The sequence below is a fragment of the Chiloscyllium punctatum genome, chromosome 10 (genome assembly GCF_047496795.1).
Source record: "Chiloscyllium punctatum isolate Juve2018m chromosome 10, sChiPun1.3, whole genome shotgun sequence".
Lineage (NCBI taxonomy): Eukaryota > Metazoa > Chordata > Chondrichthyes > Orectolobiformes > Hemiscylliidae > Chiloscyllium > Chiloscyllium punctatum.
Genome location: NC_092748.1, coordinates 51,804,461 through 51,821,273, shown reverse-complemented (window position 1 = coordinate 51,821,273; position 16,813 = coordinate 51,804,461). Strand labels below are relative to the sequence as shown.

The 16,813-nt window shown below is 34.4% G+C and overlaps 1 protein-coding gene across 1 annotated transcript in view; it reads right to left on the bottom strand.

The window, feature by feature from the left end:
- The window catches only part of ttn.2 (titin, tandem duplicate 2), a 346,071-nt gene that overhangs the window by 166,327 nt on the left and 162,931 nt on the right, over positions 1-16,813 (bottom strand). The window contains exons 124-136 of the mRNA XM_072579113.1: positions 16,219-16,281; positions 13,718-13,789; positions 13,356-13,439; positions 11,189-11,272; positions 10,299-10,373; positions 9,283-9,366; positions 7,860-7,934; positions 7,159-7,242; positions 5,461-5,544; positions 3,729-3,812; positions 2,986-3,066; positions 1,685-1,771; positions 556-639 (exon numbers count right to left, since the gene is read on the bottom strand). Of these exons, the coding sequence (XP_072435214.1) occupies positions 556-639; positions 1,685-1,771; positions 2,986-3,066; positions 3,729-3,812; positions 5,461-5,544; positions 7,159-7,242; positions 7,860-7,934; positions 9,283-9,366; positions 10,299-10,373; positions 11,189-11,272; positions 13,356-13,439; positions 13,718-13,789; positions 16,219-16,281 (1,041 nt within the window). The remainder of the gene's footprint in view (positions 1-555; positions 640-1,684; positions 1,772-2,985; positions 3,067-3,728; positions 3,813-5,460; positions 5,545-7,158; positions 7,243-7,859; positions 7,935-9,282; positions 9,367-10,298; positions 10,374-11,188; positions 11,273-13,355; positions 13,440-13,717; positions 13,790-16,218; positions 16,282-16,813) is intronic.

Genomic DNA, 16,813 nt, shown 5'->3' with positions numbered 1-16,813 from the left:
CCTTTAACAAGCTCAGTTGGCTCTTAATTATTTATAGCAGACAGGCTGATGATTTCGATGTTTAAATTCCCCCCATTTCCCCACACTTGAACCCCTAACCATTCTAGTGTTGTGGGGATCTGCTCAGGGTGGGTACAAAGTTAATTGTCTGGGTTCCCATCCTATTCTATGTGCCCTTCTATTGAAAACAAACCCTTCAAGAGCCCGTAAAATCCAGCCCTGGAATCAGTTTCTCATTATTTTATGATTACTGCATCACATTTCCTATTCTCCTCCCTTCAACAATGGTGGTGCCCTGTACTACATAATTTGCCACATGTGTACATATGACAGTTTAAAAAAAAGAAAGAATAATGTTCTTCTAAAAGTAAAACTCCATCCTATGACATTACAATACATACAGCACAGACTAACAACAGAGCTTACACAGAATACAAATTGATATTTGAGAAACCAAATAGTACGCAAGCAAATAACACTGGCATGATTAAGGCAAGAAATGGTAAAAACAAAATTCAATGCTATTTCAGAATACTTTTTCATGTATTTTTCTACCTGTCACTGTGATGATCTCTTCTTTTCTTAGTGTAGTAACTGGTTGAGCTTCAATGTCAACTGGCTTCTTGGGTATCTCCGAAACTTTAAAGAATGTTATTGTTTAAGAATGAGATTTAATTAAGATAGCATGTAAAATCTTGAAGAGAGTTTTACAAGAAAATATAACATAAAACACACAGAGAGATAAATCTAACACAAAAATATCATGATTATTATATCCAAAAACATCAGTGATATTTTAAGTAATTTAGAACCAATCTACTTATTTAGAAATAAGGATCTTTCTTATTTGAGCATGGTCTGAATATCAAAATGCTAACCATTACGTTAGCACTCTTTTCAATATTAAAGAAAACTTTGTACATACATTTTTACAAATGGTTATTTCTAGGAGTCAAAATCAGAAGTCATGCAACACCAGGTTATACACCAATAAGGGTGGGTGGGTGGGGTGGGGGTGGGGGGGGTCTGACATCGAGGGGGTGTCAGACTTCACCTGACAAAGAAGCATCATTGCAAAAGCTTGTGATTTTAAATAAATCTATTGGACTATAATCTGGCACTGTTTGACTTCTGACTGTCCACCCCAGGCCAACACAGGCAACTCCACATCATATTTCTAGAAGAACAGTCCAGTTTATTTAAATATTACAGATAAAACATCAAACCAAATTTTCAAGGCAAGATATTAGTAATTAATTAATACTATGCTATTTAACTATTTATTTTCATAATGTTATTAAAAAAAAACACATTTACCAATTATCTCCTATTCTCTTCGGCTAATGATGGTATCCTAACCACTTAATAAGTGTTCATTTTACTACAAATCAAACCTCCTCTTATTATAATACAAACACCAACAAAACTTGAGATGTTAAGTAACACATAAAAATGAGCAACACATACATAGTGTCAGCAAGATTTACATAAAAGTTATGGAAACAAATTCACAAATAAAAGAAATACAAATTTGAACAATATAAAAGATGTGCCAAAGTGCAGTTTGGCTTTACTAACCAAGAATAAACATGACAAACAGACAATAACTTATTTAATAACACAGCAATAAAGCTACGAAGTGCAAAAATAAGATTATGTGCAATGTCTAAGTGTACATTTGTACCTTTTGTTGAGATGACACCCCTTTCTCTTGAAACGGCAACTGACTTAATTTCTTCTGATATTTCTGGCTTCTTGGGAATTTCTGACATTTTAAGGAACATTGTGTTTTAAGATGTGGTTCATTAAAATAAATGTGACGTTATTAAAGATTATCAAATTTATTAACTTTAAATGGTAATACTACATAAAACATGCATTATGACAAACTCAAAATGATGCCTTTTTTATGAGAATACAAATTTTAATTGCAAGATAAATTATGTATGAGTGTATTGTTACTATACATCTGCTCAGTGACTAATAAGTAATAAGCATATTAATAAACGAGGAGAGTGCAAATTTGTTAATATAACTTCTGAAATGTGTTAAAATTGTGGATTTTTTATTTATGATAATAAATAGGCTTTTTTGAATACAATAATTCACATAATTGACTAAAATGTCTTGACTTTTGCTGTTCATTAACAGATTACATTTCTGTATTTAAAAAATCCTATAAACTGCTCTGATTTAATTGGTTGTATTACAGACTTGGTAGTAAAAATGAACAGATTGGAGTTTTTTCTTAGAGTAGAGAAAATGGAGAGGTGGCTTTATCAATGTCTTTACATTATGAAAGGCTTTGATTACTTGTTATGAAAGATTATCAAATTTTACTCAGAGAGTAGTAAGGGTATGGAATGCTTTGCCTGCAACGGTAGTAGATTCGCCAACTTAAGTACATTTAAGTCGTCTTTGAATAAGCATACGGACGTACATGGAATAGTATAGGTTAGATGGGCTTCAGATTGGTATGACAGGTCGGTGCAACATCGAGGACCGAAGGGCCTGAACTGTGCTGTAATGTTCTATGTTTCCAATTGTGAGGAACTCAAAATTGGGACCATAAATATAAAACCACAAAGATAATGTTGAAAGCTTGCTAATTTATAAAACTATTGAGTTGATTAGAATAAATCCTATTAAGCAAATGCTATATAAAGGAGAAAGGAAATGAAGAATATTGATAAGACAGATGAAATGAGGTGGGAGAGGCTCAAATAGAGCTCAAGCAAGAAAATGCAGCTGTAGGCTGTTTCTGCACTGCATAATTATATGCACTTCTGCATACATTACAGCTACTACAAATAAAACGCAAACAATAGCATCACAACAATATAATGAATCCCAGTGAAACAAGAAGAAGGACCAGAAACAAAGTTCTGAATAAGAATGTTGCATGCCACGAAAAGTTATAACTGTTTCCATTCCAATTGTGTAAGCATGTCACTGTATTATAAGAGTATTATTGCATTTTTGTACCTTTAGCTGGTGCTACTTTATCTCTTGGAACAACGGTTGGTTTTTCTTCTGGTTTTATTGGCTTCTTAGGAATCTCTGGCACTTTAAATAACATAATGTTTTTCAGAGAAGATTTACTCCACAAACTTACATCAAAATTGAAGAAATATAAATAAGAAAAGAAAACATGGCAAATATGACAGACAAACTAGCTCAAATCAGACTTCACTTATGACTCGACATAACATCTCGAGAAAATGATCTTTGCGCAATGATTGAATATGTACTTTTTAAAAATCACATTTTATTGCTTTTACTAAATATCAGCATTTTGTCCAAATATTTCTAAATAAAATGATTTAATTTGCATGAAAACATACACTTGGCAATGCCTTTGAGCTAACAAATATTGCTGGAAGATTTTTACATTAATTGAAAATCTACTGTCAATAGGCTGACTTCAGAAATCTTCGTCCACATTGTGAAAAATTTAAATGTCTCAGATCATTTTCCAACTTGACAGCAAATTAACACAAAAATCACACTAGAGTCATTACTACATGAACAAAACATACAGAACACCATGTCAAAACAAAACAAACAGATTGACAAGTAAGTATGGCAATGATCAACTCCATTTTCTGGATAAGATTTGAAAGGGTTTCAGAGATAACTACAGAAATTAGAATCAATCAAATAATGTGAAGACATTTCCACACTATTTAGAAACAAAATGATTGTAAATAATTCAATTGCAATTATACCTTTAGTTTGAGGGGCTTCCTCTTTTCTTGGAGGAGTAATTAGTTTAATTTCTTCAACAGGGGCCTTCTTAGGAACATCTGGCACTTCAAAGAACATTATTGTTTTATTAGCTCAAGTAAATAAGCATCCCTCTCATATTACATTAACTGAAAACAAACATAACAACTTAACAGACTGAAACACCAGAATGAATATATTTCCTGGAATGGGAACAATCAAGCTCCTAAATGAGGCAGCTCGAGTGTCCATATGCATAGCTTTTGTAGCATTTGCACAGTAGAGTGAAACTAGTGAAATCTGATAATCCGAAACAACAGTAGTGGTTAAGCTGTCAGCCATCACATGGCAGAATAGGAAATCCAATATCAGGATGCCTATGATAAGTCTAAATTCCAGATGCCAACTCCAGATTAGCCAAATTTGTGCACATTTGTGATAATATCCTGCCAAAAAATCAGAGCGGAGTCAGGCCACACTAAAACATTTCACATTTCCTGACCAATCATGGACAAGCTTGGAGGTTTGGCCACAAAATAGTCTCATCCATGTCCTGAATGCGAATGCACCAAGAGATATTGAGAATGCAGATCAAACTGGACCATTTTATTGAGTTTTACCAGATCGCTCTTCAATATTTAAAGATGAACTGTGCAATAGTGCAAAGTGAAGTAAGGAGTGCATCATGGATATTACCACTGTCAACACAGATGCCACTAAAACATTACTGTTTAATGTGGTAGGAAAGTCCAAGAAATCATGTTACTTTGCAAATGTCAAGACATTACCAATACAGTATAAGGTTAACAAAACCACTTGGATGACCTCCAAAATTTTTGAGGCGTGGGTTAGGAAAATGTATCAACAAATGAAAAGGTAGGTTATCGTCCTAATGACTCTGAGTATCTGATGAATGTCTGCCTGCTTACTTACTCGTTTGTTTCCCTAGCTTAACCTGTAATGACCTTAGAGATACTCTGAGACTTAGCACTGCACCATAAAAGCATGGAAAACATATTTGACTGCATTGACAACATGGCAGCCTTGTCCAAAGACAAGAATTTCTTTTTGCTTAGTACGCTACTTTTTTCTGAGCCAACACAAAATGTTTCACAATTTCCTTTATTGTCCAATGGCAGGACATTGTAAGTTGTGGAGAAATTAAAGAAAAGGCTTTTTTCACAGATTTTCTGTGTTACTTTGTTTCCATTTGGTTTTATTTTGATATACATCACATTTATAGTCAAATTTGGTTACTTAGCCTCTTCCTTGGCTATCTTAAAACTCAGATGAACAATTTTGATAATGGTGCCCTGTGTTAGTTGCCTTTTTTGTGATTTTAATATAACTGGTTGTAACAGGAATATCTTTGTGTTGCTAGACTGGCTACTTTGCTAACATTCTCAATAAAATAAAATTTTACTTTACAAATGAGCTAATTTCAATTTTCAAATTAGTTCACATTCTCAATTAAATTTATCAAAGTCAATGTTAAATCACTGGTCAAATAAAAGTTTCAGGTTGCACAAAGTTAAATAGTACTAATATTTGTAAAAACACAAGTGTTTGAGGTGAAACTATTTAGATATCATTGCACTTTAAATTAGTTTAAATACTTGTTTTGCTTTAATCTCAAAAACTACTTTACGATAACCAACAAATACAAAAAGATAATGACAAAACACACAAACATAACACACAACGTTTAGAAATGTTTTTGTATTAATTTTATACCTTTGACTGGTGTTACTGGTTCTTTTCCTGGAAGAGGAGCTGGCTTCATTTCTTCAGCCAGAGGCTTCTTAGGAACCTTTGGCACTTTAAAGAATAATGACGGATGAAGAGCAAATTAGCATGATAAGCAATGAACATAACTCTGAAGATGTCCAACAACACACAACATAAAACACAAATTATAACAGATACTAATATAGAACTTTATTCACATTTGCAGCTGCATAACTTTTAAATTATTAGGAATCTATTCTTGTCTGAAGGGGTATTATTTTGAGGTAACTGAACATCAGCGTGATTAAAAAATGCTTTGAAATAATAGGGCATACTTTCATTTTTATAAGGTTAAAAATGATCTGTACTGTATTGGCATCAGTTTATAGCTAGAGATTACAGCTGGAATTTACTCCCTGGGAGGGTAGTTGAAGTGGAAAATCTCACGGTGTTTAAATAGTACTTGGATAAGTATGTCCTAACATTCAAGGCTATGGGCCAAATGCCGGAAAATTGGACTTGTGCATATTGGTAGTCTTTGTCGGTGCAGACAGACCAAAGGGTGTCTTCTGTACTGAATGTTTCTGTGATTAATAGACTTGTGGGTGGAACTGTATTACTCTTCCCACACCACTTATCTACTGTTCCATTAGCAAAGACTGCCACCACTTCGTCCCCAGCAATATTACACTGCAGGAGGTCTTAACAAGTAGAGAATGGGCTTCCTGCAACTCACTTGAAAGAAGACTACGCTCAACAGCTAAGGTGTGGGCACAGCTAGAACTGCAATATTCTCCATGAAGAAGATTAATGGCGACTGGGCCCAGGTAAGTCCTGGGCCTTTTGGTCAGAGAGGGAATGGGAATCCTAAGGAGATAGATAGACTTTTGAGGCCTGGCAGTGAGGTGAAAAGCATGAGGCCAACTTTACTTGGATTGCCCTGTGAGCATTAGGGATATCCCCAAAGAAAGTACCTACCATTTCTACCATTTCACCAACTTTAATGAAATATGGCCCTCCCAGTTTCAGCTTTTCTTGCATTAGAGGTGGACTTAAAGGACTAAATAGGCTAAACGTCTGGAGTGGCTCTTGGGTGCATTACCTATTGCCACAACATGAGAACTTGCAAGGCTGGGCGAGGAGGTGATGTGCTATCTACCTGTCACACTAGGTGATGCCCAGACCCATGCTGAAAACATGCCAGGCAGAGGAATGCCAAATCCTGTCCTATATATTTTCCTTTAACTCAACAGACGAAGAAAAATATTATTTTTGCCGAAAGGGTGGAATTAAAGGACGTATCGCAGGCACTGGTTAGTGGAGAACTGTATTTAAACTTTACAAAAGGAATGCTGTATTTTGCAATGTAACACTTATTCATCAAAGTAGAACTTTTTCTACAACTTAAAATTTATTGGAGGCAGTAGTTTCTGCATAAATATTTAATTTTAATTTTCTTTTTAATTCATTCAAAAACTTTTTCTTATATGGTTGTTATGCAGCACAAAGTATGAATATATAGCACTTGAGAGAACGTTATACTCTCACAAAACAGGAAGACAGTCTATACCTACATACCAAAGCAAGATGGCAATTCAAGGGATGACTCCAAAAAGCAGAAATTGTAATCATCATGATTGCAAGAACACATTGCTATATTATATAAGAAATAACATGGACAAAATGTCCTGTTCATAGTTCTACCTTTAGCTGGAGCAATCTCTTCTTTTTCTGGAATAATGACTGGTTTTACTTCTTCCACAACTGGTTTCTCACGAATCTCTGGTACTTTAAAGGACAATTGTTTAAGATCAGATTCATTCAAGAAGATATAATAGATAACAATGAAGATGCATAAAAAAGAATAGAAAACATAAAACATATGACGGATTAAACTAACACAAGACATCACTTTTTTGCTGTCATGTATGTATTATCTGCCAAATAATTAAACAGTATCCAGTAGCAATGGACTGGATGACAAAACATATTTGACACCATAATAATGCTGTTACTGACATAAAGTCAAGTTTTCACCACTTTATGTCAAAGTAAATAATAAAATTATGATATATAAAGTATTAAACTTCATATTTATTTCTATGTTTGAATTCACTAAAATCACAATATTCACGTTCACAGATCAAAGTTCACATTGCACAAATATTTTTTGTCTGTTAAAATCACTGTTTTAGACACAGATTATAAACATGAACAATAGTGCCACAGAGTATACCGTAGCAGATTAGCACACATTCATAAATATGAAGAAAATAGTTTCCTTTCGTACACCAAGTAGCATGATAACTTTGTAACTATTAGAAGACAGTGAAAGATAACATTGAACATGGCTGAAGATAGTACATAATATTGCACAAGTTGATGAAAAAAAAAGCTTTTTATACCTTTACGTGGTATAATATCTTTTTTTGGAACAGTAACTGGTTTAACTTCTTCAGGAATGGTCTTCTGAATGAATTCTGGCATTTTAAAGAACATCATTAATTTAAGATGAAATACATTCAAAAATATACACTAGACCAACATTTAAAAAGATCAACATAACATAGAACTTGTAAGAGACAACTTATGACAACATGAAATGTACAAGATACAGAAATAAAACACCTTTCTTTTCATAATAATTTAATTAAATAAAGGGTATCACTGTGAATGTGAAATAAACATAAATATGTTGAGATCACAAGCAAATGGTGAAATAGGTTAGGTACAATCTTTTGCCCTGGATGTGGGTTAAAATTCAGAGCAGGCTAATGGGATGTTGCCGACTGTAAAGGTTGTATGTGATATCAATTCAGATGGTCTTAGTGTGTTTCATATTGTATCAGGGCCAAAAGCAAAAAGTGTCTCCAAATTGGCAGTGAACTGTAAGTCTCAATCAAGGACTGGATTGCTGGTGTAAAAGGCAGAAGATGCTTAATGAAGGTAATAGCGATGAAGGTTTACTGAGTGGAGCAGAAGGATTTGACTGTTTTATCACTTGCTATATCAGAGAATTGAGGGCTGTGAGGAGCTGGCAGAAAGAAAGGTATTGAGGCCTGGGATGAATAAGCCATGATTTTACCAGAGGGAGGGCTAGGGTTGAGGAGCTGCATGGGCTACTCCTGCTCTTATTTCTGACGTTCTTATAAGTCTGAATTTGAAGTCAGTGACTTCGATCTATTTATTTTTGAATGAGTGTTTTAAATCAGGCAATTACCCAGGTGTCATTTTAAGTCCAACATACTTGGATCTGGATCCATATACTTTATGATTTTCCTTTTGCGAAACTAATAAATATCCTTTGTTCCAATTTACTCCCCCACTAAATTTTTACCATCTCATCCAGAAAGGGATTAAATATATTCGCAGCGTCCAAGTTAGTGAGGTACAATGGTGAAATATTTTACAAAATGTATCTCTTTTGCAAAAAAATTAAAAATTTACCAAGTACATTAAAAATGATCCTATTTATTCATCTCCAATTGTGTTGACAGGAGTCTATTATCACTGATAATTCATTCATACTTTTTGTAGATTGAATTAAATAGCATGAACCTCAGTGTATTTTAAGTGTGAATACTCAAAATTAATATTTGTCATGTTATCACATAAAAGTTACTCTTTTTTGTATTTTACAACATTTGTTAGAACATAATGACAATATGACAGAACATCACAATTTTGTTTAAAGCAAGAACGCAAATCATATTTTAATAAGCAGCAATATAAGCCAGATTTTGGAAAGCCTTTATATGATGACTATAAAAAGTCAGAATAATTTCTAACGAAAAGAATAACTCAATGGACATCTTCTTGATTTTATACCTGGAGGTGGAACAATCTCTTCTCTCCTTGTGGTCGTAATCACTTCCATTTCTTCAATAAATGTCTTCTCCGAGATCTCCAGAACTTGAAAGACCGTTATAATTTTTTATAATCATGATTCAACCAAGAATATTTAAACACCACTGACAATGGTTAAAACAACAGATAACATGAAACAAACACAACAAAAGTAACTAACATACATGAGATGGTAAACAGTTTGCTTTAACAATCATTCTATTAATACTGAGCTCTGTATTCAAATAAATAGCATTTATATTAAATAGTTTTATGATAGTGAAGATTCATGATCAAATGCACATTTACTTAATACACTGCCATAAAAGTATACTTTCGGCATATTTAGCTGCTGCTATGAGCAATGAAGAAACATGTAAGGCAAAAATGTTGCTGGAACAAGTGGTGAATTTCCAGGTATTTTGTAAATTCAGATAAAAAAGACATAAATTAAAAATTGCCACAACTTGCTGTGTTTTTTTTAAAAATATGCTCTTCCAACATTTGCCTTACACAAACTAAAATTTGCCCTTGATATTTTTAAAACTTACCAGAATTTGCACATTGACCTTGAAATAAGCTTGGCACAGAATGTTAAGTGTTGGTAATTAACAGGGTAAGTTCTCTCTTAATGTTGATTGTAAATGTAATATCTATTTTCAAGGAAATAGAATCACTGAAGTCTCAGATGTTCCAATATATTAATCATTATGTTTTCAGTTTGTATTTTCAGCAACTTATCGGCCGAAAATTTCAAGCTCTAGACTTTAGGACAAATTCTATTGTTGCGCAAGACAAAATGTCCTACTTCAGCAAGATTTTGGGCCAATTCATGTGGTTACAACAGACTAACTGGACAGCACAAAGACACAATCATGGAGAATACATGTAACATTTAAATAAGAAACAGGATTTGAAAATGGCCACAATGGTGAGAACAAGAGGTGATATGACAGATGAAGAATATTGATATAAATTCTTCTGTGCATTCATTTTACCTTCAGTTGGAATAATCTCTTCTCTTTGCATTGTAATGATTTCCTCGTGAATTGATTTCTTAGGGACTTCTGGCACTTGAAAAGATTTAAGCACTGAATTATGACATGAAACATACAGTGGACATACTGAATTAAAGTGACATTTTTCATTGCAATAACAAACACAAAATCACAAAGAAAACTTCTGCAAGTTTACTACATCAAGTTCTGTGTAAGAACACACATAGTGAGACAAGGATCAATATGAAGAGTCACATTACCTATTAACAACACAGATGAAACAACATCTAAGCTAGCAATATTCTAACATGTTTTTTAGTAAACTTGCCTAAAAACACTACTACCTTACAAGCCTAACATTAAATTTAGCACTTCTTCCAAAATACCTTTTATGAAAAACAGCCAAAATTCCTGACCTAAGAGTAGTTTAAAAATCATTTCTGCTAATAATGGTGATTATAGTATTATGTCCTTACTATTTTCAGAAACTGAACAATTTTTTCACCTCAAATTGTCCATGTTCTAAGATAATTGATTTTTAAAATTACTTTACATATGGGACTTCCTTTCAAATAGTTAATAATGACTTTTGCATTAATCTCATTCAATATAACATTTTAATCCAAGTATTGCAATAAAAATAGTCATTTGTTTAAGTCAAAAGGCATGAGTAACTCAAACAATAAAATACAGGTGCTATGCTTCACTATACTGCAACAGAACAATATAGATCTATGAATACATAAAAAGAATTGCACTGGTCTAAACCTGAAAAAGGCTGTTTTGATTCTGCCTGAAAAAGTAGCTGTCATTTTCATTGTAAGGGAAACAGCAAAATGCTGCTTAATGTAAAGATAATGCTGGAACTGGGATCCTGAGTAATCTTATACCTTTTGCTGGAGCAACTTTTTCTTTTCTTGGCACAAAAGTTGGTTTTACTTCTTCAACAGCTGGCTTCTTAGTAATCTCTGTCACTTTTTAAAAACAAAACACGGTTTTAAAAACAAAGACATTATTTTCTGACTTATCATAAAGCCATCAATCAGTGAAGTAATGAAACTGACTTTTGATACACTGTCTAACTGTACTCAACTACTGGAGACAAGACAGTCAAACGTGGTCTCATCGTAAGATGTGTACATGATGAAAACCACAGGTGTTTCAAAGTCCTGATCGTCTTTAGATTGCTCAAGTGAGTCGTGCTAACATTAAATGCGGTCACCATGTTGTTTAGAAAGTGAGATCTCAAATGTTACATCAGGTTCTTAAAGGCTTGCTCCAAAGACTCCTTTCCTGTTTGGCCAAAGCAGGGAAGCAATACTGTGGAGTTGCAAGAAGGGCTCAAATAGAATCGAGATTTTCAGTAAAAATTATAAATGGCTGGTGGATACTCAAAATGTAGAGGACATTCTGTTTCCCTTTGATGGCAGGCACATGCTGAGGCATGTCAGTGAATAATCATGGTAAAAGTGGTACAATATGTGAATGTTTTAAGCATTATTATCAGGACCTAGTTGCTATGCATAAGTAAATTTAATGATTGCATTTGGGTTTCCTAGGTAAGAATCCATTTCACATTGAATGTTTTGGTACAATTCAGCTAAACCTTATTTACCTCAATATAAAACAATCCTTCTCTACTTGCTACAAGAATCCATAAGTCCATAGGGAAAACATAACTTTTCACCTTGACTTTTTTTTGTATCACTCACCCTCAATTTCTATTCTTACCCTTACAACTATTTGTCGTTCTTGGCCAGATTTGCTATTTCTTCTGTAATCAGGCACATGATGGTCAGTTTGTTCAGAGTACATATTAAATTACTTACAGGACTTTTTGCAATACAAAAAATTTGGAATACAACAGGTACACAAATAACATGGTGGGATATCCACTACACATAACAGTAACCTTTTTGGAAGACACAGTGAACAACATCACACAAAGACAGCAATGTTAGCACAAGGAATGACAAGGCTGATAGCTTGGTTTTTTTGGCATGTTCCTTAATTTATCTCTTTCTATCTGACGCTTTCAGCCATGCAGTTCCCTAAGACTGTGTTTTATTGTCAGTTATCTGCTTGGGGGTGTCCTTATAATTATGTCATGACCCTTCATCAATCAGGATATTTATGATTTGCGCCTATTGACTTTTAAAATCTGAGTGATAATGTAGTTTCACTTGCTCTTATCGTGCCAAACACAACACAGAAATTTCTACTGACTTTCAACAATTCATTCTTTAAGTCTTTGTCCTCAAATAACAGCTTAATCAGAAAATTACATGTGCTTGAGGCCATTATTGTTAATTTGGATTCCAAAATATAGTCAGGAAATGCCCTGCCTTTCCTAAATTGCGGATATTAAAAGGAATTGTGACACTGTTTTTCAACCTTACCCACACAAAATCACCTGACTAAGCTTAAATCTAAAATTGGTTCTTTTGGATCACTAAATCCAATCCAATAGGAGTTGCCATTTTGTTTAAGTTTAACTCATAGCATTTTATTTGCTGGAGCAAGATATTCCTCACACAAATGATTAACTTTGACAACTGATAACTACAAATGAATAAAGCAAAATAACTTGTGGGAAACAGCAAACATGTATATTAATCTAAGTACAGAATTAAGGTTTGCTTTCTTTAAATAACTGCCAAATTTTTCACAAAACTTAGAATCCTGCTCTGACAATTGCCCATTTTCAATAGAAAACCATGGAACTTTAAATAAAAGTCTGAATTATTTTCTAAAGGGATGTTTTAACAAATTTCACTGTTCCAAATTAAATCGCCATTTTATTATTTTGAAGCAAAAATAATGCTTAAAGCCACACAGAAATGATCAATACACACAAACAAAACAAGTAAGTAATTATCCCACATCACAACAGGACATTTCGCAACAAAATTACAATCAAAACTAAAAGCATCATCAACAAAAAAACACACAAGATCATCATGAAGAAAAACCATGCTTGTATTATAATGTGATGAAGTTGATATTAAATGATAGATGAATGAAGATGGCATGAAATTCTTCAAAGTAACATTATACCTTCTGGTGCAGAAACTTCCTTTTTTCTTGAAATAATAACTGTTTTTGCTTCTTCAACAACTTCTTTTTTAGAAATCTCTGGCACTTTGAAAGAACATTATTTGTTTTAAAAGCCCAAATAATTGAAGATGATATACAGAATATATCTTCAACACCAAACTGGACAATATTATGGAATTGTTAATACTATCACAATATTTATAATCTATGTATGTGCAACAAAGAACAATGAGTCACAACATTGTAACACGTTGACAACAAATTGTTGAGAATGAGTATTTTCTGCGACATTGTTACATTAATGGTGACAATAAATGACTATACCAAGTAAGAAAATAGTTGCATATATTTTGCACTTGTACCTTTCACTGTTGTGATTTTCTCTTTCCTTTGAACCGGAACTGGTTCTTCAGGAGTAGGCTTCTCAGCAACATCTAGCATTTTAAAATATGTTTCATATTTAGCAAAAGCTTATCAAAAACAAAAATGAAATTTATTTAAAGATTTACAGTCATGGAATCATAGAGTTATACAGCATGGAAACAGACCCGTTGGTCCAACTTGTCCATGCTGACTAAGTTTCTAAACTAAACCAGTCCCACTTGCCTCTGTTTGGCACATATCCCTTTAAACCTTTCCTATTCATGTACCTGTTCAAACATCTTATAAGTGTTGTAATCATACCTGCTTCTATCACTTACGCTAACCCAAGCCTTGATGTTGCCCAGATCGTGCTGCACATGAACCTGTATTGTTTAGGTATCATGGGAATCATGAATGGTGCTGAACATTGTGCAGTCATCAGCAATGTCCCTATGCTGATCTTATGATGGAGGAAAGGTTATTAATGAAACAGCTAAAGATGGTTGGGCCTCCTGAGGAACTCCTGCAGTGATGTCCATGATTGAGAAAACTAATTGTGAATAACCACAAACAACTTCCTTTGTGTTTTTCAACCAGCACCGCATTATCTTTTAGTGATTCTAGTTTTGTTTGGACTCCTTGATGCCACTGAATGAAAGCTATTCAATATAGGCAACAGGTAACAGACAACTATTAGGTAGCATCCTAATGTATCTTTCCTTGCAGTACATAGGTCGTACATCTAATCATCATGCTGTTCCTCACTATCAGCATTTGATAACACTTTAGATTCCACATATATTAACAACACGCAGCTCTCATTTCTCAATCTTCCCGTTACATGAGATTTGCTTTTACTCTTGACCAATATTTGGTACCAACTGAGCAGAAATTGCCTTTAATTAAATATTAGGATGAGACTTGATTCCAGTCTTAAACGTAGCCCCCATTGACTGATTCCATTCCTCACATTACCTGAGGTTGATCCTGACTGTTCAGAATCTGAGCAATCTACTTCACCTTGGTCTGAGGTTTTGATCCCATACCTTCTTCGTCATCATCTTTCTCCACATCTATAATATTGCCTGCTACCATATACCCCTTAGTCTGTTCATGCATTTGTTGTTGACAGACTCAACTATTCAATTACACTCCTTGTGAATCAATTTCCACCCTTTATAACCCTGAGCTCATCTAAAACCTGTCTGCTGGTGTCCAAACTTACAAGTCCCATTTCCCCATAACACCAGAGCTTACTGACCTACATGGGCACCTGATATAGCAGTGTGTTTCGTCTACAAAATGCACTGCAAAATTCTTTCAACAGTACCTTCTCAACCTGTGGCCTCTATAACCTAGAAAGCCAAGGGCAGGAAGGCCACCAGCGTTAGTCATTGCTTATTGCACACACCCCAATGTCTCTTCTACCAACAATCTCTGCTAATTACACCTCACTGTTCACATTCATTGATTCACCTGACTTGCATATATTTAACATTGTTACAAACCTCCCACCCTCTACCAGCTATTCAAACCTGCCATCCTGTCTGATCCTGCAGTAATGATGACAATAAGTGATGGATTTCAATGAGGACGGTCTCAGTAAAACAAAGACATCTAACATATTGTTTGTCCTCAAGATTCCTCCCACTCTTGCTAAAAGCCTTTCTCCTGTTCTTCATGCTCCCTCTTACAGTAATTTGCTTTGCTTTGGGATATCTCTGTTCACCCTCCCTGCAATGGTCTGTTCAAGGGGAGGAAACCTACTGCATTCATGTTTTTGACCAGGTTGTTTATGCATAATTCCTGAAGTCCAGACAAAGTCCTTCAATGTGGAACTTTCCTCCCAAAATTGCTTCTGCACAGCACAGGCAGTGGAAATCAGTCAGCAACTAACCTAAAGACAATTGCTGATCCCTTAACATGGTGCTGGAGGGAACACTCCTGCTTGCTGCTGAATGCTTGCTCAGTTTCATGATCATAAAAAAGGCTAGCTTTTGGTCAATGTGTCCCACACCAAATTCACAAACCAATATTACATGCTGATGGATGTCACGATTGACCTAATCTCTATACTTCTGGAAGACATTCAGTGCATGTGATTCAGTGCTCAACAAAAATAGCGGCAACATTACTAGCAACAGAGGTGAGAGCATGTCACAGATACCATGTCAGAAGAATGATTGCACTCATAGAGCACATAAACCAAGCACAACCTGTCTAAACTTTTCAGTCCCTGTGTTCTAAAGTTTACCTAAGCAGAAACAACAGTATCAAAATTAATTCTTGCTTCTGCAAAAGAACAACACAATACAGAAGAAGAATGGTACAAACACATAAACAAACAGTTTAACATACTGTAAAATATGATTAGTTAGCAGCAGAGACTGGCAAATTGAAACTTCTAAGAAAGAGCAATACTCTACAAGATAACGGTAAGATGGGTACACTGCTTATCAAACGAATAATGCTCATTTATAACAAACAGCTTCTTTTGTACCTTTAGCTGGAGGAACCTTCTCTTTCCGTACAATTGGTTTCTTTTCTTCAGGAACCTCAGCCACTTTAAGGAGTTTAATTTAGGACAAAGAATATGAAAGACATGTGCTCAGAACATTTCATCACAGGAATACACATAACATTAAACACAAACGAGCCAATTAATACATTTGACAGTGTACTATCTTGTTCCAGTCACACAATAATTTCTCATTTGGCATCATGGCTCTACTGTACACAAACTTATTCTCAACTAGCCAACAAGATTATCTTTGTAAATCTCAAAATGATCTATCTTTACCAGTAGCACCATGATTATGGGAAGCAGAAAAACATATCTCTTCAACAACACTTCACATTCTTTGTGAAAACAGATGTGTTTCAAATTTAATGTGCAGCATAGGGATGGGCACTTTCAGCTTTGATCTCCATAGGATGAAGTTTCAACCTCTAATGATTTCCTGTTGGCAATTAAATTGCTTGTTACAATCCCCAATCCCTTTCAAAAATGTTGTAAATTAAGATATTCTAACATGATGGGATTATGAAGTTACCCCCTGTCCCAATCCCCTGGCTCCCTGGTCTTGGGTAAGACA